Here is a 23,725-nt window from a genome sequence, read left to right as displayed (position 1 = left end):
AAGACAAGGTAAACAAGAGGGCCATGATGGCCCTGAAGTCGCTCACCTGTATATAGGCCCCCGGAGCGCGGCCAGTTTAAACCCCAGGGCTTTTATTTGAACAAACTTGGTAGACACCCATTAGAAGATGTTTCATGCTAAACATCTAAGGTCTAGCTCGTTGGGTTTTTTTAAAAGAAGATTTTTTCAAGTTTTTTCTTTACACATATAGTTAAAAACAAGTTTTGACCCCAGGGCTTTTATTTGAACAATCACAAAGAAACTTACTATAAATTGTCTCATGCTTAATATCTTAACTCTAGCTATTCGGGTTTTTTCAAAGAAGATTTTTAAGTTGTTGCTATACACATATAAGGAAATCAATGTCCCCCAGTGCCGGCCAATTTTGACCCCAGGGCTTTTATTTGAACAAACTTTGTAGACACTCACTAGAAGATGCTTCATTCTTAATATTTAAACTCTAGCTATTTGGTTTTTTTTCAAAAAAGATTTTTTAAGTTTTTGCTATACACATATAAGGAAAATCAATGACCCCCAGGGCGGGGCCAATTTTGACCCCAGGGCTCTTATTTGAACAAACTTGGTAGACATCCATTAGAAGATGTTTTATGCTAAATATCTTAGCTCTATCTCTTTGGGTTCTTTAAAAGTAGATTTTTTAAGTTTTTACTTAGATATACATAAAGGGAAAAAACAGTGACCCCTTGGGGCTCGGCCAATTTTTACCCCAGGGCTTTTATTTGAACAAACTTGGTAGACACCCATTAGAACATGTTTCATGCTAAATATCTTAGCTCTAGCTCTTTGGGTTCTTTAAAAGAAGATTTTTCAAGTTTTTACTATAATTATGCATATAGGGAAAATCAATGACCCCCTGGGGCGGGGCCAATTTTGACCCAAGGGCTTTTATTTGAACAAACTTGGTAGACACCCATTAGAAGATGTCTCATGCTAAATATCTTAGCTCTAGCTCTTTAGGTTCTTTAAAAGAAGATTTTTTAAGTTTTTACTATATGCATATAGAGAAAATCAATGACCCCCAGGGGCGGGGCCAATTTTGACCCCAGGGCTTTTTTTTTAACAAACTTTGTAGACACTCACTAGAAGATGTTTCATGCCAAATATCTAAGCTCTAGCTCTTTGGGTTTTTTAGAAGAAGATATTTAACGTTTTTTCTTTTGGTTGCCATGGCAACCAGAGTTCCGCATGGAATTAAATTCTTTGAACAATTTTCAAAGGTGACCACCAAAGGAACATTTTTGTAAAGTTTGGATGAAATTTGCTTTGTGGTTTATGAGGAGATGTCATTTAAAGTAAAAGTTTACGGACGACGGACGGACGCCGACGAAAAGCGATCACAAAAGCTCACCCTCACAAAGTGACAGGGTGAGCTAAAAATTGATCATAAGCACTATGAAACCACATAATCAGGTGGCCAAAAGTACAGTTTCAAGATAAGTTAAACTGACTCTTGTTAAGGCTGGTATTGATGGTAGCTATGGACCTCATAGTACCAGATCAGCCTCCACTTCAAAGGCAAAACTTCAAGGGGTGTCATTAGAAACAATAATAAATACAGCTGGCTGGGCAAACGCCAAAGTTTTTGGCCAGTATTATGACAAGACAATAGAAAACAAGCAAGTATCATAGTATTGCAAGCAATCCATAAGTCCCCTACCGGTAAGAGCCAAAGCAACATTCTGAAGGGCCATTCACTTATTTTAAGTAAATTTGTTGAAAAGTTCTTTAAAAGTGATCGCAGGAAACAGTTTTTATGTACAGACAGACGGACTGAAGGACACTCTAAAGTTATTTTTTAACATCCCTGTTATCAAAATATAACATTTTTAAAATCCTATCATGATTGAAGAAGTTGGAGTAAAAATTACCAATTTCTCAAAAAAAAGTCTAAGTTCAAAAGGGGCATAATTCTGGAAATAGTCTTGCTAGAGTATTGAACACTCACAAATGTTGAGTGACATTAAGAAACATTTATATGAAGTTTGAAGTAGATACATTCAGAAAAAGAAGTTATTAAAAAAAAAAACGTTTTTTTCATGAAAATTTTAAGTTCAAGGGAGGTAATTCTGATAAATTTTGTACTAGAGTTGTAAACCTTGTCACATATGATGTGGTTGCATGATGACAAGCAACTTATATTTAAAGTTTGAAGAAAATACCTTAAGAAATAAAGAACTTATAGTGAAAAAACTTAAAAACTAGAATAAGAAATCTTGAAATTCAGTCTATTTGTTGCCATAGCAACCAGAATTTTCAACATAGGAAGATAAGAAAAGGATGTGCATAATTTGCATACTGCCATCTACCCATATGTCAAGTTTCATAAACATATTTTCAGTACTTTTTGTGTTATCACTGCATCCAGGATATGTGTAAAATTTGCCATATTTTCAGTCTATTTGTTGCCATAGCAACCAGAATTTTCAACATAGGAAGAAAAGAAAAAGACGTGCATAATCTCCATACTGCCATCTATCCATATATCAAGTTTCATAAAAATATTTTCAGTACTTTTTGCGTTATCGCGGGATCCAGTTTATGTGTAAAATTTGTCATATTTTCAGTCTATTTGTTGCCATAGCAACCAGAATTTGCAACATAGGAAGAAAAGAAAAAGACGTGCATAATCTCCATACTGCCATCTATCCATATACCAAGTTTCATAAAAATATTTTCAGTACTTTTAGCGTTATCGCAGGATCCAGTTTTGTGGACGGACGGACGGACTGACGGACAGACTGACGGACGGACGGACAGACAGACGGACGGAGGGTAAACCTAAAGTCCCCTCCGGTAAACCGGTAGGGGACTAACAAGCAATTATCATAGTATTGCAAGCAATCCATAAGTCCCCTACCAGTTAGAACCCCAGCAACATTCTGATTTCAATTTTACCAGTGAATGAATGACATGAATGAACTTAAATCTTTTGAGTTCTAAGTTCGTCTATTTCACAGTAATGTGTTAAGTTTCCCTGCTTATGTTTATACAACCTTGTCATATTATTACGATGTGGGATTTTAAAGTAAATCCTATAAGGAATGAAGAAGTTGGAGTAAAAAATACCAATTTCTCGAAAAAAAATCTAAGTTCAAGGGGGACATAATTCTGGAAATAGTCTTGCTAGAGTATTTAACCTTCTCAAAAATGTTGAGTGATAATAAGAAACGTATACAGTGTAACTTCCGAAAACCGAACACCCATGGGACTTGTCAAAAAGTTCGGATTTCAGAGGTTTCCGGAATTCAGAGGTTTATGATAATGTGAACAAGAGTAAGCCACTTAATATCACTAAATGTCAAGGAAGATGTGGCCATTACTGTAATTTCATATATAATAGTCTTTTAATCAAGATAAAGATGTGAATGAAAAGAATACTTTTTTTTTATCTTACCTACAAATGCTTTTGAATTTCTATCAGTTTGTAGAAATATTGTTAATTGCATAAACTTACATATCGTCCGTTGCTAGTTAATTAATTATCACATCAAATGCAACTAGAACTATCACTAAATGTGATTAATACCCCCACAAGTCTGCTTAGGAAATGAGGATGCTACTAGTAACAGAATACCTTGTAATAGAATTGAAACATAGAGTTATGGTTGTGGGCAATTAAAGATAATTGTGGTTCATGTATGTTGCATTTCCTTTCAATGTGGTTGGCCATTGATGAAGTTTAATTGAATTACTCTGTAATAAGTCCAGAAAGACAAAGAAAAAGAACAAAGGGCAATAACTCTATAAATACTGAAGATAGAGTTATAGTTCTTGTGCACTGCACTTCCTCTTATTGTGCTTGACCACTGTATGAAGTTGTTTTGAATTCCAACCTGTACGTTTTAAGTTATGCTCCAGACAAGGAAAAGTATCAAAGGGCAGTAACTCTGTATTTTGTCAAAATGGAGTTATGGCTCTTGTGCACTGCACTTCCTTTTAATGTCCTTGACAACTGTATGAAGTTGTACTGAATTCCAAACAGTAGTTTTCAAGTTATGCTCTGGACAAGGAAAAGTAACAAAGGGCAATAACTCTGTAATTAGTCAAGATGGAGTTATGGTTCTTGTGCACTGCACTTCCCCTTATTGTGCTTGACCATTGTATGAAGTTGTTTTGAATTCCAACCAGTAGTTTTCAAGAAATGCTCTGGACAAGGAAAAGTAACAAAGGGCAGTAACTCTGTAATTAGTCAAGATGGAGTTATGGTTCTTATGCACTGCACTTCCTCTCAATGTGCTTGACCATTGTATGAAGTTATAATGAATTCCAACAATAAGTCTTCAAGTTATGGTCCGGACAAAAAGAAAGCAATGGAAAAGTAACAAAGGGCAATAACTCTGTAATTAGTCAAGATGGAGTTATGGTTTTGTGCACTGCACTTCCCTTATTGTGCTTGGCCATTGTATGAAGTTTGTTTTGAATTCCAACCAGTAGTTTTTAAGTCATGCTCTGGACAAGGAAAAGAAACAAAGGGCAGTAACTCTGTAATAAGTCAAAATGGAGTTATGGTTCTTGTGCACTGCACTTCCTCTCAATGTGCTGGACCATTGTATGAAGTTATAATGAATTGCAACAATTAGTCTTCAAGTTATGGTCCGGACAAAAGAAAGCAATGGAAAAGTAATAAAGGGCAATAACTCTGTAATTACTTTAGATAGAGCTATGGTTCTAATGCACTGCACTTCCTCTCAATATGCTTGACCATTGTATGTAGTTATATTGTATTCCAACCATTAGTCTTCAAGTTATGGTCCGGAAAAAAAAAAAAGGCAATGGAAAAGCAACAAAGGGCAATAACTCTGTAATTAATTTAGATAGAGTTATGGTTCTTGTGCACTGCACTTCCCCTTATTGTGTTTGACAATTGTATGAAGTTGTTTTGAATTCCAACCAGTAGTTTTCAAGTTATGCCACGGACAAGGAAAAGTAACAAAGGGCTATAACTCTGTAATTAGTCAAGATAGAGTTATGTTTCTTACGCACTGCACTTCCTCTCAATGTGCTTGACCATTGTATGTAGTTATATTGAATTCCAACCATTAGTCTTCAAGTTATGCTCCGGACAAGAAAAATGCAACGGACAAAAAAAAAAGCAATGGAAAAGCAACAAAGGGCAATAACTCTGTAATTACTTTAGATAGAGTTATGGTTCTTGTGCACTGCACTTCCCCTTATTGTGTTTGACAATTGTATGAAGTTGTTTTGAATTCCAACCAGTAGTTTTCAAGTTATGCCACGGACAAGGAAAAGTAACAAAGGGCAATAACTCTGTAATTAGTCAAGATAGAGTTATGGTTCTTGTGCACTGCACTTCCTCTCAATGTGCTTGACCATTGTATGTAGTTATATTGAATTCCAACCATTAGTTTTCAAGTTATGCTCAGGACAAGGAAAATGCAACGGACGTCTGGACCGACCGACCGACCGACCGACCGACCACCGGGTGACTCCTATATACCCCCCCAAACTTCGTTTTTGGGGGTATAATAAAATCCCTAAAGACGTTTGATGCATACATTGTCCAATTAATTGTCATTTAATCCGCTAATAAACACTTCAAATTAACTGACCGCCGTAAATTACTTTGATTAACCCCATCACTTCAAACATACCATTTCACAGTTTGTGATTTTAACGCCTGTCAAATTACACGACCACCGCTAATTAGTAAACAATCGATAGGGAGATTAAATATTCCTGCAGGGTTTACAATGTATTTCACACCTTTGGATATTTCCGGTTTTTGGAGGTAAAATTGCGTTGATTTGACTCTAATTTTACGAAAATATCGTCCGGAATTCAGAATTTAGAAGTTCCGGAATTCAGAAGTATTATATTAATAGAAAATAGAAGGGAAAAAATCGGGACCGAAAAAAATGTTCGGTTTTTAGAAGTTTCCGGATTTCAGAAGTTCCAGAATTCGGAAGTTACACTGTATATGAAGTTTGAAGTAGATACATTAGGAAATAAAGAAGTTATTTAAAAAAGACAACATTTTTTTTCATAAAAATTCTAAGTTCAAGGGAGGTAATACAGATAATTTTTGTGCTAGAGTTGTAAACCTTATCACATATGATGTGGTTGATGACCAGAAACTTATATTTAAAGTTTGAAGTAAACACCTTAAGAAATAAAGAACTTATAGTGAAAAAGCTGAAAAAATTAAATCAGAAATCTTGAAATCCAGGCTATTTGTTGCCATAGCAACCAGAATTTTCAACATAGGAAGAAAAGAAAAAGATGTGCATAATCTGCAGACTGCCATCTACCCATATTTTATGTTTCATAAATATATTTTCAGTACTTTTTGAGTTATCACTGGATCCAGTTTATGTGTTAAATTTGCCATATTTTCAGATTTGTTGCCATAGCAACCAGAATTTTCAACATAGGAAGAAAAGAAAAAGACGTGCATAATCTCCATACTGCCATCTATCTATATATCAAGTTTCATAAAAATATTTTCAGTACTTTTTGCGTTATCGCGGGATCCAGTTTTGTGGACGGACTGACAGACAGACGGACAGACAGACAGACGGACGGAGGGTAAACCTAAAGTCCCCTCCGGTTAAACCGGTAGGGGTCTAATGACACTTATACTTTCCAAGAAGAAATCTTACAAAAAATGTAAATTTGAATTTATAAAAGTATGCACTAATTAATGCATATTGCTATATAGTGTTTAATGTATATTACATCACATTACATTAAATTGCTAGTTTAAAAATTTGTTGTATTATTTTGGAAAATCAACTCTAAAATCTCTATGTGGGGCTCCTTGGGGGAATATGTGGGAGATGAAATTGGAAAATTAAACAAGACTTACAAGGCAGGTGTCAAGTGCCGTGTGGCAGCTGTAAAAAGTTGCCCCGTACTTCACTTCAGTGTTGTTATATTTTCTGGTCCTTCGGGATCATTGATGCCAGCACTATTAAGTGTTGAGAATTGATTACCGCTCCAGACTCAGCTCAAGCCGGTGCTAGGGGGTGTGAGGGATGTTGCACTTATTCATTATCTCTCATGTACAGACTCAATCAAACCGAGTCTGCAATTCTTATGTAATTTTGTTGTGATTAATGCTTCCGATGGATCACTTTGTTTCCAGAATTTTTTACCTTAGTAAGATGAAGTTTAGTTGAAATTTCATCGACCACAATTCCCATCGAGCTTCACATACCCTCCCTTACCCTACCCTTTTAATGATTTTCAAAAATAATATCTGGCAAGATGTCTAACATCTTGCACGTACTCTAATTTCTGATAAGTTCCAGCAGATAGCTGCGTCATCTCTATGTGAAGCTCCATGGGGGGTTTATCAACATCATTGCAGTGCAGCTTCTTACTATTATACCAGGGCTGATTGATAAATTCCCGGAATTATCCTCTAAAAACCAAATTACTTTATTCACTTACAGGAAACTCGAATAGAGGTAAACCAAAATGTTTGCAATTACATTTGCATATTGCCGAATATATATCAAAATTTTCCAAGAATACACTGTGTCCATAGCAACCACTGTCCTGTGACTTGAAGCACGCTGTATTTAAAAGTATACATGATATAGTATGGATGTCACTGAGGAAAGAAAATTAAAGCAAATTTGGCGCAAACGCGTGTAACTTTAGTGTGACGTCATGACATCATTTCCTGTAAATTCATAGATGATGTGTTGAATGGTTGTTTCGCAGCAGCGTTAACCTCGATGTCTACCAAACGGCAAATTACGTCAGCAGACAACATTGAATTAGGCGCTGTCATCAAGTTTGTGTGGGACTGAAACTTTCACGGAGCAAAACTCTTAAAAAGACAGAAAGTTCAGAAACATTGCCTACTGGTGGAAAGACATTTGTGTATAAATGGCATGAGCGGTTTAGAGAAGGAAGAACATCTGTGTATGATGACGTAAGAACTGGTCAGCCAACAACTACAGTAACTGTTGGAAACACAGCCTTAGCGAAAGAACAGCTGGACATTGACAAGTGCATTACGGTGCGGGCATAGCTGAACAACTATCTCTCTCTTATTATGCCGTACAACGCATTCTTACAGAAGAGCTCAACATGTCGAAAGTTGCAGCTCCTTGGGTATGCCGCAGTGTTCTTGAGAATTTCTCAAGCATCACGAGGCACATGGTGAAGATTTTTTAGATAGGATCGTGTCCACGGACGAGACATGGCTGTAATATTACGATCCCGAATCCAAAGACTAGTCTTCTATTTGGAAGTCACCTGACACACCTCTACCCAAAAAGGCTTGGGTTCAGCGAAGTGCCAAGAAGGAAATGTATATATACTTCATTGATAGGCATGGATTTATGAAAGTTTTTACTATATACAAATAAGGAAAACCCCGGGGTCCCAGGGCATTTATTTGAACAAACTTGGTAGACACTGACTAGATGATGTTTCATGCCAAATATTTAAGCCATAGCTCTTAGGATTTTCTAAAAGAAGATATTTTCAGTTTTTTTTTTGGTTGCCATGGCAACCAGAGTTCTGCTTGGAATTAAATTCTTTAACAATTTTTAAAGTTGTGACTACCAAAGGAACATTCCTGTGAAGTTTGCATGAAATTGGCTTAGCGGTTTATGAGGAGATGTCCTTTAAAGTAAAAGTTAACGGACGGCCGGACGCCGGACGAAAAGCGATCACAAAAGCAAGGGCAACATTGTCACAAAATAAGCCTGTCACAGAAGCTTCTGACAGAGATGTGGGCATTATAGATATGCATATAGGAATGGGCAATATCCCGAAAATTTCTGAATATCCTATCATCTCTAGTAACCTTGACTTTGCAAATATTAATCTTAATTACATGTGTCCCACTTGTAGTCAAGATAGTTATCATTTGTGTTACAATCCATCAACAAGAAAAGCATTGATGCAAAGCATCAAAGGGCGTCCAAGCAAGAAATGCAGAAAGTGAAGATGGACTAGTAGACATATGATGACAAGATATTCTTATAAACTTTTCAATGGTTAATTGGTTTTTACCAGAATGAACGGACGAAAGACATTGTTCATTATGAACTTTGATTGGCATGCTAGAGATTAGAATACTACTTGTTATTTCTTTATGATCGTGATTATTAATAGCAACGGATATACATGTATACAATCATTTATAATCCATATGTGTAACGCATGATCAACACCACACTTGTGGAATTGTCTCTTATTATGTTATCGCTATTAGCTAAAGGTATCTGTTCACACTTAGTAAAAATATGACACTCACTGGTTATATTACCATGTTGATCATGTTGAGCATAATTGTTTATTATACAATAATTGTAATATCTATTTTAATATAAAAAAATACAGATTTTATGAATATTGTTTTCGTCTCTTTTTTCGTGTTTTATGTGCTATTTTAATACTGAGTTTTCACGTTTACTACTCTTTTTTTATTAAAATTGTAAAATAAATTTTAAGAATTCAATTGCCATATTCAAGGGGGTTAATCCATGCGCGCGCATCCTTAAAGTTCTGATACCGCGAACACTTCATCGGCCGGTATTTCGAAGAAAAACGAGTGGTGTGAAGAAATCAGAAAAGGTATGAATTTAATTTGTTTTGCAAAGAAGATGTCCTAACTTCTAGTTTTTATATACAAAATGTCTTGAAGTAACTTTTTCCTGTTTTGTCAGTATTTCGCGTTGAATGCGATTTTGATTCTGTATAGTGTGTACACCCGTCGTTGAAATGTTACAGAAAATGAGCAAATATCGATTAAACTGGCCGTTTTAAACTGCTGGAAGTTATTCTGTTGTAGAATCCTTTTCAAAAATATATTTTCAACCTTCGTTCCAATTCATTTGTACTAAAAAAGTATTTAAACGCACTATTTACAGGAAACAGAGATTATGATATTGCGTACACTCTAAAAAAAATTCAAGATACTGCGTACACATTACTATTCAATTGATAGAAAGTACATTTTATTTCATGCTTTCTAGTGTTTTATTGTAATATATCAAATGATTATATTCAGATAAACCATTAGACCTAGTGCAATTTATAAAATATAATTTTCACTGTAGCCGGACTATATCTGAATGCGGATGAAAAGAAAATTAAACTAAATGGAATAACTGGCTGAAATAAGTGCCGTCATACGTAAATTTTGCTTCCTTAGGAAAAAAAAGTCGATGTCAACATACATCATGTTAAAAATTTAGCAAAATTAGAGAAATTTAACATAACTATATTTCAAAATTGATGATGTGACATCATGATGTGATGACGTCACAAAGGAGAATGCGCGACGATCAGTAAAAAAATACTTAAAATCACTTATAAAGCATGAAATAAAAAGAAAATTTATTTGTTTTACATATAAGATTAAAATATATTTCATTCGTGAACACCATCTATTATATTGTCACTCGTGGGCTACGCCACTCGTGAAATATTGCATCTGGTGTTTCACTCTGTGTGAAATTATATTTCAATCTTACATGCAAACAAACAAAATTAATATCCTCTATTTATTCGAAGCAGTCCTAAGGTTTATAAAATGACAAAGCGGATTGCCCATGGGTGTCCCTTTTAAAAGAATTCTTTAAAATTCTACATCATAGACAATGTTTAGAATTAACATTTATTTATGCAATTTGTTTAGGTTATTATATTTAAAACCTGGTGAATAATTGTCTATCTTGATAATGTTTTTATACTCTACATTTCAAAATAAATTACTTTTTACAGTCAAATTAATATCTTATTTCAGAAAATGAATGTGTGTCGATTTTGTGGTGAATTCTTTGCCAGTGAATCTTCTCTCAGACAGCATGAGGCACGACATCGGCAAAATGGTCCCTACAAATGTGATATATGTAGTCAAGTGGCTTTTTCGGAGTACCATTACAAAACACACATGCAGCGTCATTCCTCAGAACGCAAGTACGAATGTAAATGCGGCAAATCGTTCAATGTTAATTCTAAACATTTTCTAGGATGTAGTTTTTAAATGATTGCCATGCAATCCGTTTTATCATTTTATAAACCTTAGCCTGCTTCGGATAAAATGTACTTTCTATCAATTGCATAGTTATGTGTACGCAGTATCTTGATTTTTTTAGAGTGTACGCAATATCATAATCTCTGTTTTCTGTAAATAGTGCGTTTAAATACTTTTGTTTAGTACAAATGAATTGGAACGAAGGTTGAAAATATATTTTTGAAAAGGATTCTACAACAGAATAACTTCCAGCCGTTTAAAACGGCCAGTTTAATCGATATTTGCTCATTTTCTGTAACATTTCAACGCCGGGTGTACGCACTATCCAGAATCAAAATCGCATTCAACGCGAAATACTGACAAAACAGGAAAGAGTTACTTCAAGACATTTTGTATATAAAAACTAGAAGTTAGGACATCTTCTTTGCAAAACAAATCAAATTCATACCTTTTCTGATTTCTTCACACCACTCGTTTTTCTTCGAAATACCGGCCGATGAGGTGTTCGCGGTATCAGAACTTTAAGGATGCGCGCGCATGGATTAACCCCCTTGATATTGACCGACGATTATAAGTCAAAACTTAACTGGAAAAAGTCAGTAAATTATGCTTAATCTTTCAATATATAATATTGCTTATTCTTAAACCATGTACATGTACATTTGTATTTTTCTTTATCATTTTTTTTAAATTATCAATCAATTAAATAATTCAAAAAATCTAATTTGTAACTTTGAATAATTCCTGGGCATCTTTACTAAACACAAATAACAAAATAAATAAAATGTTTCAAAGTTGATAGTGTCATATTTATACGATAAAAATGTACCTTTTTCTCAATTATTGTACATATTTATTGTTTTTATCTCATATAGATAAAATGAAACATGCTATTGTTGTGTTGTTGGTTTTTTTTCGAATTGTATGTTTATGACAATGACAATGACAATGAGTTTATTAGTAATATAAGGCCTTATATGCATAATAATAATCAATAAATTTAAGAGTTGATCTATGTTTATTAATTATTGTAACCAAACTAAGTGACAAACATTCATTTTGGGAAAAAAGCTCATTTATCTGTAAAATATCTGTTCTGTTCTGTAACAATATCAAACATCTACTCCAAATCCGGGAGAGACCGGACAATAAACGTGTGATACTATTCGCCGGTCACTAGTAAATCCTGGTCAAAATAGACCGGGAGAGACTGGGAATTACCGATAGCAGTACATCCCTCTATAAATAGATTTTCAGAATGTTTAGGTCATCAACTCATCATTCTATTTTAACATACCATAATAACCCACTGTGTACTACAAAATGATAAATAAAAAAAAAAACGAAGAGACGGAAAAGGTTATTTCATGCATTGGGAAATTCTCCAGTTCGCTATTCATTGTACATATCGAGACATTTTTTTTAATCAAGCACCCTCATACCGATCGGAATGATCGGCTTTTATTATGACCGACTATAAGGCTCGAGAAGTTGCTGTCGCCCTTTCACAAAATCTGATTTTATTCCATAAAGCTTCGGCGCGGACGCCAATAAATGATGACTATGGTGCCCGTACACAAACTTTGACCTCTATGTGACAGGCTTGGGGTTATGATACTGGTGATGGTTATGCAGTAGGAATGCATTACTTTTCTTAAGAGTAATGCAATGTAATGATACTGCATGTCAATTTGCATTACTTGTAATGGAAATGGGATGCAATATTCAGGTAATGAAGGTGCATTACTATGCATTACTTCACCAAACCTACTACATCATATATGGTATGGATGACCCAAAGAACACAAGATAAAAATTTGATGGCCTTAGTCAAATGAAATATAAAATCATGAAAATTCAATGTCCCCTTTCACTTATATGTCTGCACTGTTTTTATAACATTGGTATCAATTGAAGCATTTATTGTACTTGCAGGCATGTACATTGTTCAGTGTAAAATGGGGATTAAATGATAATATTTTATACACCTTCATGAAAAGCCCTGCTACCAACCATAACCCTTTATGCAAGATAAAATTACTATTTAACACTTGCTTTTGTTTGACGGTAATGATACTGCATTACTTGGTCCAAGTAATGGTATTGTCCTGCATTACTTGCCCAAAATCAAGTAATGGTACTGGTACTGCACTAAACCCTAAAGTAATGGTAATGAAATGCATTCCTTTTGCAAAGTAATGGCCCAAAGCCTGCTATGTGACCTTGATTTTTCTAACAGGGACCTGATTTATGTGCGCAATAAGACTCACAATGGTAAACATTTGTGCAAAATTACATTAAAATTCCCTGAACAAGCATTTTTTAATGACCTCTAAGTGTGACCTTAGCCTTTAACCCGGAGACCTGATTCATGCATGTGCACTGCTTCTCATAGTGGTGAACATTTAGAGGTATCCTCTGAACAAATTTTGTATTTTTTATCATCTTTAGTGACCTTGACCTTGCATATATTACGCGATACTCCGCCTTACAATAGTGAATGTTTGTCCCAAGTTATATTGAAATTCCTCTATGCATCTAGAAGTTTTGTTGCAGACAAGATTTTTCAATGATCTATAAGTGTGACCTTGACCTTTGACCTAGAGACCTGATTCATGTATGGGACACAGCTTCTCAGTGTTACACATTTTTATGAAGTTTCATTAAAATTTCTGCACGTGTGTAGGAGATATGCTGTGGACAAAATTGGACGCCGCCCACAAGGGGAAGCTTTAATAAGACCCGTTTTTCAAACGGGCATATAAAAATAGGGCATTTTTATGAATCCTCTTAGAATTTTTCATTTTTTTGGGGGATTTTAGCCAAACTGAAAAAAAAATGATTTTTTAGGAATTTCAGAGACGGTGGAAAGCCTGCATCCTGGAAATAAGAGCAGGCTGAACCGGGTGATGCTCCCCGAATAGGTTTTGGACACAGAAAAGTACATGTATACATCTTTTAGTTTCAGAGTTATGTCCTGAAGAAAGTTCAAAGTGTAATAATTCCAAAATTAGGCAAGGTAGAGTTATTGTTCTTTGCACTTCACCTCTACTCCATGAGATCTTTCTTCAAATTTAGTTTCTTGTTGATACTTCTTGTAGTTTCACAGTTATGTTCCGGGCAAAGTTCACAGTGTAAAATTGAACAAGAGCTGTCACAGGAGACAACGAAGCTCAACAAATTAAATACTGCATGCAGTAAGGGAGACAAAACTATGAAAGAAAAATCAATTATAATATAAATATATTTCTTCTTATGACAAGCAGTTATAGTTATTAACATAAATTCCAAGTTCAAGTCGGAATAATTCTGATAATAGTCAAACTAGAGTTATGGACCTTGTCACACAACATGTGTGATAAGAAATATATATTTGAAGTTTGAGGAAGATACCTTAAAAAGTAAAGAAGTTATAATATTTCTTAAAGAAAAATCTAAGTTCAAAGGGAGATAAATCTAGAAATAATGCTTCAAGAGTTATGAACCTTGTCAAATAAGATCTGATTGATGATAAGGAATATGTATTTCAAGTTTGAGGTATATACCTTTAAAACTAAAGAAGTTATGGTTAAAAATAATATTTTTCAAATAAAAAAATCTAAGTTAATGGGGAGATAATTCTTGCAATATTGGTGCTAGAGTTATGAACCTTAACATATAAGATGTGGTTCATGATAAGGTACATATATATGAACATATATATTAAGTTGATCCCTTAGGAAATAAAGAAGTAAAAGTAAAAAATAATATATTTTAAGAAAAATTCTAAGTTCAAGGGGAGATAAATCTGAAAATATTGGTGATAGAGTTATGAACCTTGTCACAAAAATGTGGTTGATGATAAGAAACATATATTTGAAGTTTGAAGTTGATACCTTAAGAAATGAAAAAATTATAGTGAAAAATATTTTACTGCACCAAAACTTTAATCTGAAATCTGTATGCAAATGCCCACTCCGGGGCGAGTAGGACAGCTCTCCATATATTTGTATAGTCAAGCCAAAAAGGACAATAACTCCAAAAATAGACAAGACAGAGTTAAGGTTCTTTTGCACTGCATATCTACACAATGAGATGTATCTTCAGTATCACACTGCAAGCATTTTAATCAATTTTACAGTCGGCTCCTGAATAAATATTCCTGTGAAATACAGAATATGTGAATGACTAAGCATAACAAACATCATTAGAGCACATATGCTCTGATCACATAAGAGTCAGCGCTTCCTGAGCTAAAAATCAATGTCAGAAATTACTTACAGGTAGGTTCAAGTCTTGCATCAAGATGAAAACTCTCTGGACTATGATTAGAACTGTTATTTGGTTGTAACCTTATATGCTTACTTGAATTATTTCCAAGTATGTCTAGAAAAGAAGAAAATAAACAAGACAAAATAATAATAATAAAAAGAAAAAATACATTGTTGAGAACAATTAAAATATATGTTGCTTTAAGAAACTAAGGTAAAATTTAGAATCAATTTAAAACTTGTTCACCTCTTGTGAAATACTAACCTTGATGACCGGTTATTGAATTTTCTAACCAGTATTTAGCTAAAAACCGACTGTACCCGTTAGAACGTGACACCCCTAATAAATACTGTTCATGACAAGGAACAAGTAGTATTGTAAAGTATGAATGAAAGCAGATATATATAATCTAAATCTTAAACTTATACCAAAAAGTTCATATTTGTAATAATTCATCATTATATACTTATTGTGAGTCATAATGATATAATAAGATCATTCACTCTTGCTAGAGGTCATGACCTTTAAATAAACTGGAGCTATTGAATCTTATGGAAAAGTGCACATGTTCACATGTACAAGAGGGCCATGATGGACCTTATATAGCTAACCTGAATATAGTTTCTCCTAATAAGGAACAAGTAATATTGTGAACTATAAGCCAAAGCAGACAAACAATCTAAATCTTAAACTGATATCACAAAGTTCATATTTGTATCTGAAAAAGTGCATGTGTAAAAAACGTTACTGGTTGCTATTGCTAACGGAAAACAATAGTTACTAAAAAGTCACTGGTTGCTATACAAAATAAATGGTTTCCTTGGGAGTCAGTGCCTGCTATGAAATTCAATGGTAGATTCATGGTAGATTGCAATAGAAAGTTAATATTTGCTATGGAAGTCACTGGTTGCTATGGAAATTTACATTTTGCTATGAAAAGTTGATGGCTGCTATAAAGTCCTCGGTTGCCATGGAAGTCAATGGTTCTTATCATGAAAGCAAACAGCTGTTATTGTAAATGTCACACTCTGACTTCAATGGAAATATTTGTGTCTGGTCAACAATATTTTCTTTCCTGGATGGATTTAAAAATTATTGTGCATAAATGTGTTTGACATAATGACTTGTCACGAGCATGAATTGGGTCGCTACCTAAAATGTCAAGGTAACACTTATATTCCAAAGTCATGATACAAGTTTTTTTTATAAAAGTGCATTGATGGTTGTGTTTTGCAAATATTTATTTATTCTGCCATTCCTAGATTGGTTATAAAATACAGTCAAACTTCGTGCTCAAACTCGGAGCCAACCGAGGTAGTTTGAGCCAACCGAGGTTGACTATTATCATGTATTATATCATATTTTTAGTAGAAGATAGACCTGAAAGTTTAAGCTTACATCAGTTGGATGATAACTAAGTCAAAATAATTGTTTGTACTGTTTGACCCATCACTTGACAAAGAAATGCTAAAACTTGGAAGGAAATTAAAACAAGAGGGCCATGATGGCCCTGAAATCGCTCACCTGAATATAGAAACTCTCCAAGACAAGGAACAAGAAATGTTGTAAACTATAAACAAAAGCAGATATAAAATCTAACACTTGTGAAAGTGATATCACAAAGTTCATATTTGTATCTGAAATAGTGCATGTGAAATAACAATACTGGTTGCTTTTGCTAAGGGAAAACAACAAATTAAAAGATGTGCACATAAAAGGAAAATCAATGACTCCACAGGGTGGGGCCAATTTAGACCCTAGGGTTTTTATTTGAAAAATTTTGGTAGACACTCACTAGAAAATGTTTCATGCTAAATATCTAAGCCTTAGCTCTTTGGATTTTTTTAAATGAAGATATTTTAAGTTTTCACTATATACATAATAAGGAAAATCAACAACCAACCCCCTGGGGCGGGGCCAATTTTGACCACAGGGCTTTTATTTGAACAAACTTGGTAGACACGCACTAGAAGATGTTTCATGCTTAATATTTAAGCTATAGCTATTTGTGTTTTTTCAAAGAAGATTTTTTAAGTTTTTCTTTTTATACATATAAGGAAAATCAATATCTTCTCTCCCCTGGAGGGGCCAATTTTGACACCAGGGCTTTTATTTGAACAAGAGCCATGTCAACATGGCCATCCCCCGCCGAATGTGTTTGCTCATTGGAAGAATGTATATGTAGTAGAGCAGAATAATTCCATTTTAAGAGGTCTTTTGGTAATGAAAACTGATGGCTATAGTGATTACAGATTTGAAACCTATGTGAATACTGATGGCTGAAAATAACAAAGGGCAATAACTGAAAAATAATGCAGGGTAGGTTATCATTCTTGTGTGCCGCATCCCTCCTCAGTAAAATCTATCCATCTATGAAGTTTCAAGTTGATACCTCAAATATTTTTTGAGAAAATTGAATTGAAAAATTAAGTATGAAAATAACAAAGGGCAATAACTCAAAAATTATAAAAGGTAGAGTTATCATTCTCATGCACTGCACACCTCCTGAGTGAGATCTATGCACCTATGAAGTTTCATAATGATATCTCAAAGGCCTTTTGAGTTATGCTCTGGACAAAAATTAATTTTGAAAAATAAAAAAAGGGCAATAACTAAACAATTATGCAGGGTAGAGTTAACGTTCTTGTGCACTGCACTCTTCCTCAATGAGATTCATCCACCTATGAAGTTTCAAGTTGATACCTCAAATACTTTTTGAGATAAGCTCCAGACAAAATAGTATGAAAAAGAACAAAGGGCAATAACTCAAAAATTGTACAGGGCAGAGTTATCATTCTTGTGCAACAGCATTTCCTCCTCAATAAGATCTATCCAACTATGACATTTCATGTTGACATCTCAAACACTTTTGAAGTTATGCACCACACGGGTGAAAAATTAGGTATGAAAAATAACAAAGGGGCAATAACTCAAAAATTATGAAAGGTAGAGTTATCATTCTCATGTGCACTGCACACCTCCTGAGTGAGATCTATGCACCTATGAAGTTTCATTTTGATATCTCAAAGGCTTTTTGAGTTATGCTCTGGACAAAAATTAATTTTGAAAAATAACAAAGGGCAATAACTCAAAAATAATGCAGGGTAGAGTTAACGTTCTTGTGCAATGCACTCTCCTCAATGAGATCCATCCACCTATGAAGTTTTCAAGTTGATACCTCAAATACTTTTTGAGATAAGCTCCAGACAAAATAGTATGAAAAAGAACAAAGGGCAATAACTCAAAAATTGTACAGGGCAGAGTTATCATTCTTGTGCACAGCATTCCTCCTCAATAAAATCTATCCACCTATGACATTTCATGTTGACATCTCAAACACTTTTGAGTTATGCTCCACTCAGGTGAAAAATTAGGTATGAAAAATAACAAAGGGCAATAACTCAAAAATTATGAAAGGTAGAGTTATCATTCTTGTGCACTGCACATTTCCTGAGTGAGATCTATGCACCTATGAAGTTTCATTTTGATATCTCAAAGGCTTTTTGAGTTATGCTCTGGACAAAAAATCAATTTTGAAAAAAAACAAAGGACAATAACTCAAAAATTATGCAGGGTAGAGTTATCATTCTTGTGCACTGCACTCCTCCTCAATGAGGTCTATCCACCTATGAAGATTCAAGTTGATAACTCAAATATTTTTAGAGACATGCTCCGGACAAAGATGTCGGACGGACGGACTGAAGGTCGCACGGACGGACGGAGACTATTTCTATATCCCCCGCTGCCTTTTCGGCGGGGGATAACAAAATTGGTAGACACTCACTAGAATATGTTCCATGCCAAATATCTTAGCTCTAGCTCTTTGAGTTTTTAAAAAGACTATTATTTAAGCTTGTTCATTCAGTTGCCATAGCAACCAGAGTTCTGCATGGAATTAATTTCTTTGAACACTTTTTAAATGTGACCACCAAAGGAACAATCCTGTGAAGTTTGGATGAAATTGGCTTTGCGGTTTATAGGGAGATGTCCTTTAAAGTAAGTGTACAGACGGACGGACACTGGCCGAATTGTGATCACAAAACTCACCTAGTCACTTTGTGACAGGTGAGCTAAAAAAGGCTGCAAAGAAAGGAGGGTATCAAATCGACCAGGAATATTTCAGTAAACAAGAGGGCCAAGATGGCCCTATATCGCTCACCTGACCCGTCAAACACATCCAAGCAATTACCTAGACAAGCATCCTGACCAAGTTTCATGACAGGGGAGTCAAAAATGTGACCACTAGAGTGTTAACCCAGTTTTTCCATATTTGGGCAGTGTGACCTAGTTTTTGACCCCAGGTGACCCATATTCAAATTTGACCTAGAAATCATCAAAACGAACTTTCAGACCAATTTCCAGGATATTTGGAACAGTAGCCACTAGAGTGTTAACAAGATTTTTCTATTTTTTAGCTCCTGTGACCTAGATTTTCATCTGAGATGACCCATGTTCAAATTCATCCGAGCAATTACCTAGACAAGCAAGTTTGATGACAATTGAGTCAAAAATGTGACGGCTAGAGTGTTAACAAACAAATGTGGATGGACAATGGACATTAAACTATCCTAAAATCTCTTCCTTAGCTAGCTCAGGTGAGCTAAAAATAAAAAGAAATTCAGTCAACATCAAAGAAAAAAATTTCAATACCAGCAAACTATCCAAGTATAAGTGCAAGCCCTATCAATTTAAACTTAAACAAGAGCCACTGCCGGGCGGGGGCAACGCTCGACTTTTTACTTTTTCTAAAAGCAAACAAAGAAAGGTTTGAACAAATCTTAACATTTCCTTTTTATAAATTTAATCCGTCTGTCTTGTCACATTAGTTTTGTTTATCTATTTTTTATACAGTCGGCATCGTACTTGCGGCCACCTTTATTAAGCGACTTTTTTATTAAGCGGTCGCATAAAATCCCTCCCGATGATTTTTACTATTTAATTTAATTCCATTAAACGACTATTTTATATCGCGGCCAGCGGCCACTGAATGTCGGCCCAAATGTACAAAATTAATTGTTAAAGTATCTATTAAACGGCCGTGACAAACAATCGTCCCTGCGGGCATTCTCACCTGTGTAATTAGCGAGTAGGTTAGATGTGTACAAGCAAACAAACAAATAATTTTCATGGTCATTGGTCACAAATAATTGTCGTTTAAAAACGAAATGAATAACAATTGCAATCGTTTCAAAATCGGATTTTCCGATCGTAATATTTATTGTGACATATTTTGTCAGAGCAATAACGTATCACAACACCGAGTTTGCATAGTTTTGTCATGTGCTGAGAGTGACCTCCCTTATCGAAAATGATGTCGGATCAAGCGAAAAAAAGACAGACAACTAATAAGACCGGATAAATTGTATGAGGAAATCGTGCATGGAATTGAGTCTGAGTAAATAGCAAATGTCATCGATTGTAGTCGAAATAAAATCGTGAAACCTAGTAGACTAAACATTACAGAGCTGAGCCTTTCATTGCTGATGGTGTAGGTGCTCATCTGATGCTTTACAAAATACATGTAGTATCCCATTAAATATGACCCTTCGACAAAAAAAAGGCAAAAAAAATCCTAGATCTCTAAAAATCTTATTGAATTTGAAATCGGGGTAGTGTGAAAACTAATTGTTGAAAAAATCAAGAAGTTTATTAAAACTCATTGCATAAATAATTATCTGGAGCTCTGGCTGATGATTCTAAAGTATGTTCAGCAGGAGATGTGTATGAACATATTAAAAATATAAGACAATATGCTTTGTATCATGGTCAAAATGACCTGTTTACAGTATTATGAGCGTAAATCACATTTGTACACTTTCTACTAAAAATCAAAAACAAACAATATTGATGACTTTTTTTTTAAAAAAGGGCATAAATGTAATTATAAAACGGTAATACATACATAATATTGTATAGTTTTTGTTTTTATAAAAAAGATGTTATTATATCTATGACTTGTAATAAAAAGTCTCGAATTTTCCAGAATTCTATTGACAGACCACTTTATTAAGAGACCACTTTTTGGCAGTCCCTTGAGTGGTCTCTTAATACAATGTTGACTGTATATAAAAATACTCACTTATATATATATATATATATATATTATATGAATAGAAACACGCAATTCTATAAATAGAAACATGCAATTCAATAAACAGAAACACGCAATTCTATAAATAGAAACACGCAATTCAATAAATAGAAACACGCAATTCTATAAAAGTGACACACGATTTTATGAATAGAAACACGCAATTTTATAAATAGAAACACGCAATTGTAAAAATAGAAACACCCAATTCTAAAAAAGGTAAAACACAATTCTTAAAATAGAAACACGCAATTCTAAAATTAGAAACACGCAATTCTAAAAATAGTAACACGCAATTCTATAAATAGTAAGACGCAATTCTAAAAATAGAAACACACAATTCTAAACTAGAAATGTGTCATCATGCCACGGATGCCCCCGCATGCAGCCAAAATTTCAGATGGTGCATTAATTTTTTTTTTCATTTTAAGTACAAAGCCCTTAAAACTTTTCAATGTTAACACAAACCATTTTCATGCAATGTTCAAGGCACTGAAATTATTCAGTCTTAACGTTAAAAATAGCATATTGCATATTTGTAGCCAAAATTATGGATAAAAGTATGAGTGCTGAAACTGAAAGTTCAAAATTTTTCCAACATTCAGGAAAGATAAGTTTGTCTAAAATCATTGAACCACGACCAAATTCAATCTTACTGCTTATTCCTAAGATGTATCTATATTATTTTCAAAGTGAAAGGGACATAACTCTGCCAAAAAATCATCAAACCATGACCAAATTCCAACTTGACCTGCCCATTCCTTTGACATATCCATATGTCAAATTTAATTTGAATATGTAACACTGTTGGGTAGATAATGAACAGAAACTGTAAATTTCATATTATTTTCAAAGTGAAAGGGGCATTATTCTGCCAAAAATCATTGAACCATGATCAAATTCGAACTTGGCCTGGGCATTCCAAAAACATATCCATATGTCAAATTTGAGTTAAATGTGTTGTACCATTGGGGAGATAATAAATGGAAACTGAAAATTTCATATTACTTTCAAAGTGAAAGGGGCATAACTCTGCCAAAAATCATCAAACCATGACCAAATTTGAACTTGACCTGCGCATTCCTTTGAGGCATCAATATGTCAAGTTTGAGTTGAATGTGTTGTACCTTTGGGGAGATAATGAACAGAAACTGAAAATTTCATATTGTTTTCAAAGTAAAAGGGGCATAACTCTGCCAAAAATCATCAAACCATGACCAAATTCAAACTTGACCTGTATTTTCATATAACAGATCTATATGTCAAGTTTGAGTTGAATGTGTTGTACCGTTGGGGAGATAATGAACGGAAACTGAAAATTTCATATTATTTTCAAAGTAAAAGGGGCATAACTCTGCCAAAAATAATCGAACCATGACCAAATTCGAACTTGACCTGTATTTTCTCATGACATATCCATATGTCAAGTTTGAGTTGAATGTGGTGTACCGTTGGGGAGATAATGAACCGAAACTGAAATTTCATATTATTTTCAAAGTAAAAGGGGCATAACTCTGCCAAAAATCATCGAACCATGACCAAATTCGAACTTGACCTGTATTTTCTCATGATATATCCATATGTCAAATTTGAGTTGAATGTGTGCAACCGTTCTTAAGATAATGAACGAAACTGATGATGACAGAATGACGGAAGGACGGAATGACGGAACAGGGTAACACTATATGCCCCGGCCATTACATGGCGGGGACTTAAAAAAAACAACACGCAATTCTAAAAATAATAACACGCAATTCTATGAATAGAAACATGTAATTCTAAAAATAGAAACACCCAATTCTGAAAATAGAAACACGCAATTCTATAAATAGAAAGACGCAGTTCTAAAAATAGAAACACGCAATTCTAAAAATAGAAACACTTAATTCTATAAATGGAAACACACAATTCTAAAAATAGTAACATGCAATTCTAAAAATTGTAACACGCAATTCTAAAAATAGAAACACGCAATTCTAAAAATAGAAACACACAATTCTAAAAATAGAAACATGCAATTCTATAAAAAGAAATATGCAATTCTAAAAATAGAAACACGCAATTCTATAAATAGAAACAAGCAATTCTATAAATAGTAACACGCAATTCTATAAATAGTAACACACAATTCTAAAAATAGAAACATGCAATTCTAAAAGTAGAATACACAATTCTGAAAATAGAAACACGCAATTCTATAAATAGAAACAGGCAATTCTAAAAATAGAAACATGCAATATTGAAAATAGAAACACACAATTCTATAAATAGAAACACACAATTCTAAATATAGAAACAAGCAATTCTCGAAAAAGAAACACGCAATTCTAAAAATAGTAACACGCAATTCTATAAATAGAAACACACAAAATAGAAACACGCAATTCTATAAATAGAAA

At 34.1% G+C, this 23,725-nt stretch overlaps 1 protein-coding gene across 5 annotated transcripts in view; it reads right to left on the bottom strand.

Moving 5' to 3' along the window:
* The window catches only part of LOC132752024 (spermatogenesis- and oogenesis-specific basic helix-loop-helix-containing protein 2-like), a 119,534-nt gene that overhangs the window by 21,255 nt on the left and 74,554 nt on the right, over window positions 1–23,725 (bottom strand). For 4 of the 5 annotated variants that reach the window (XM_060742280.1, XM_060742283.1, XM_060742279.1 and 1 more), the window contains one exon: window positions 15,245–15,349. The exons of the other annotated variant lie outside the window; for it this stretch is intronic. In XM_060742280.1, the coding sequence (XP_060598263.1) occupies window positions 15,245–15,349 (105 nt within the window). The remainder of the gene's footprint in view (window positions 1–15,244; window positions 15,350–23,725) is intronic. 5 annotated transcript variants of the gene reach the window in all.

This window comes from Ruditapes philippinarum, unplaced genomic scaffold (assembly GCF_026571515.1).
Source record: "Ruditapes philippinarum isolate M1 unplaced genomic scaffold, ASM2657151v2 ctg1786_1_1_1_1, whole genome shotgun sequence".
In the NCBI taxonomy this organism is placed as follows: Eukaryota; Metazoa; Mollusca; class Bivalvia; order Venerida; family Veneridae; genus Ruditapes; species Ruditapes philippinarum.
The sequence above is the reverse complement of the archived record's forward strand: the minus strand, read 5'-3'. Positions and strand labels throughout refer to the sequence as shown.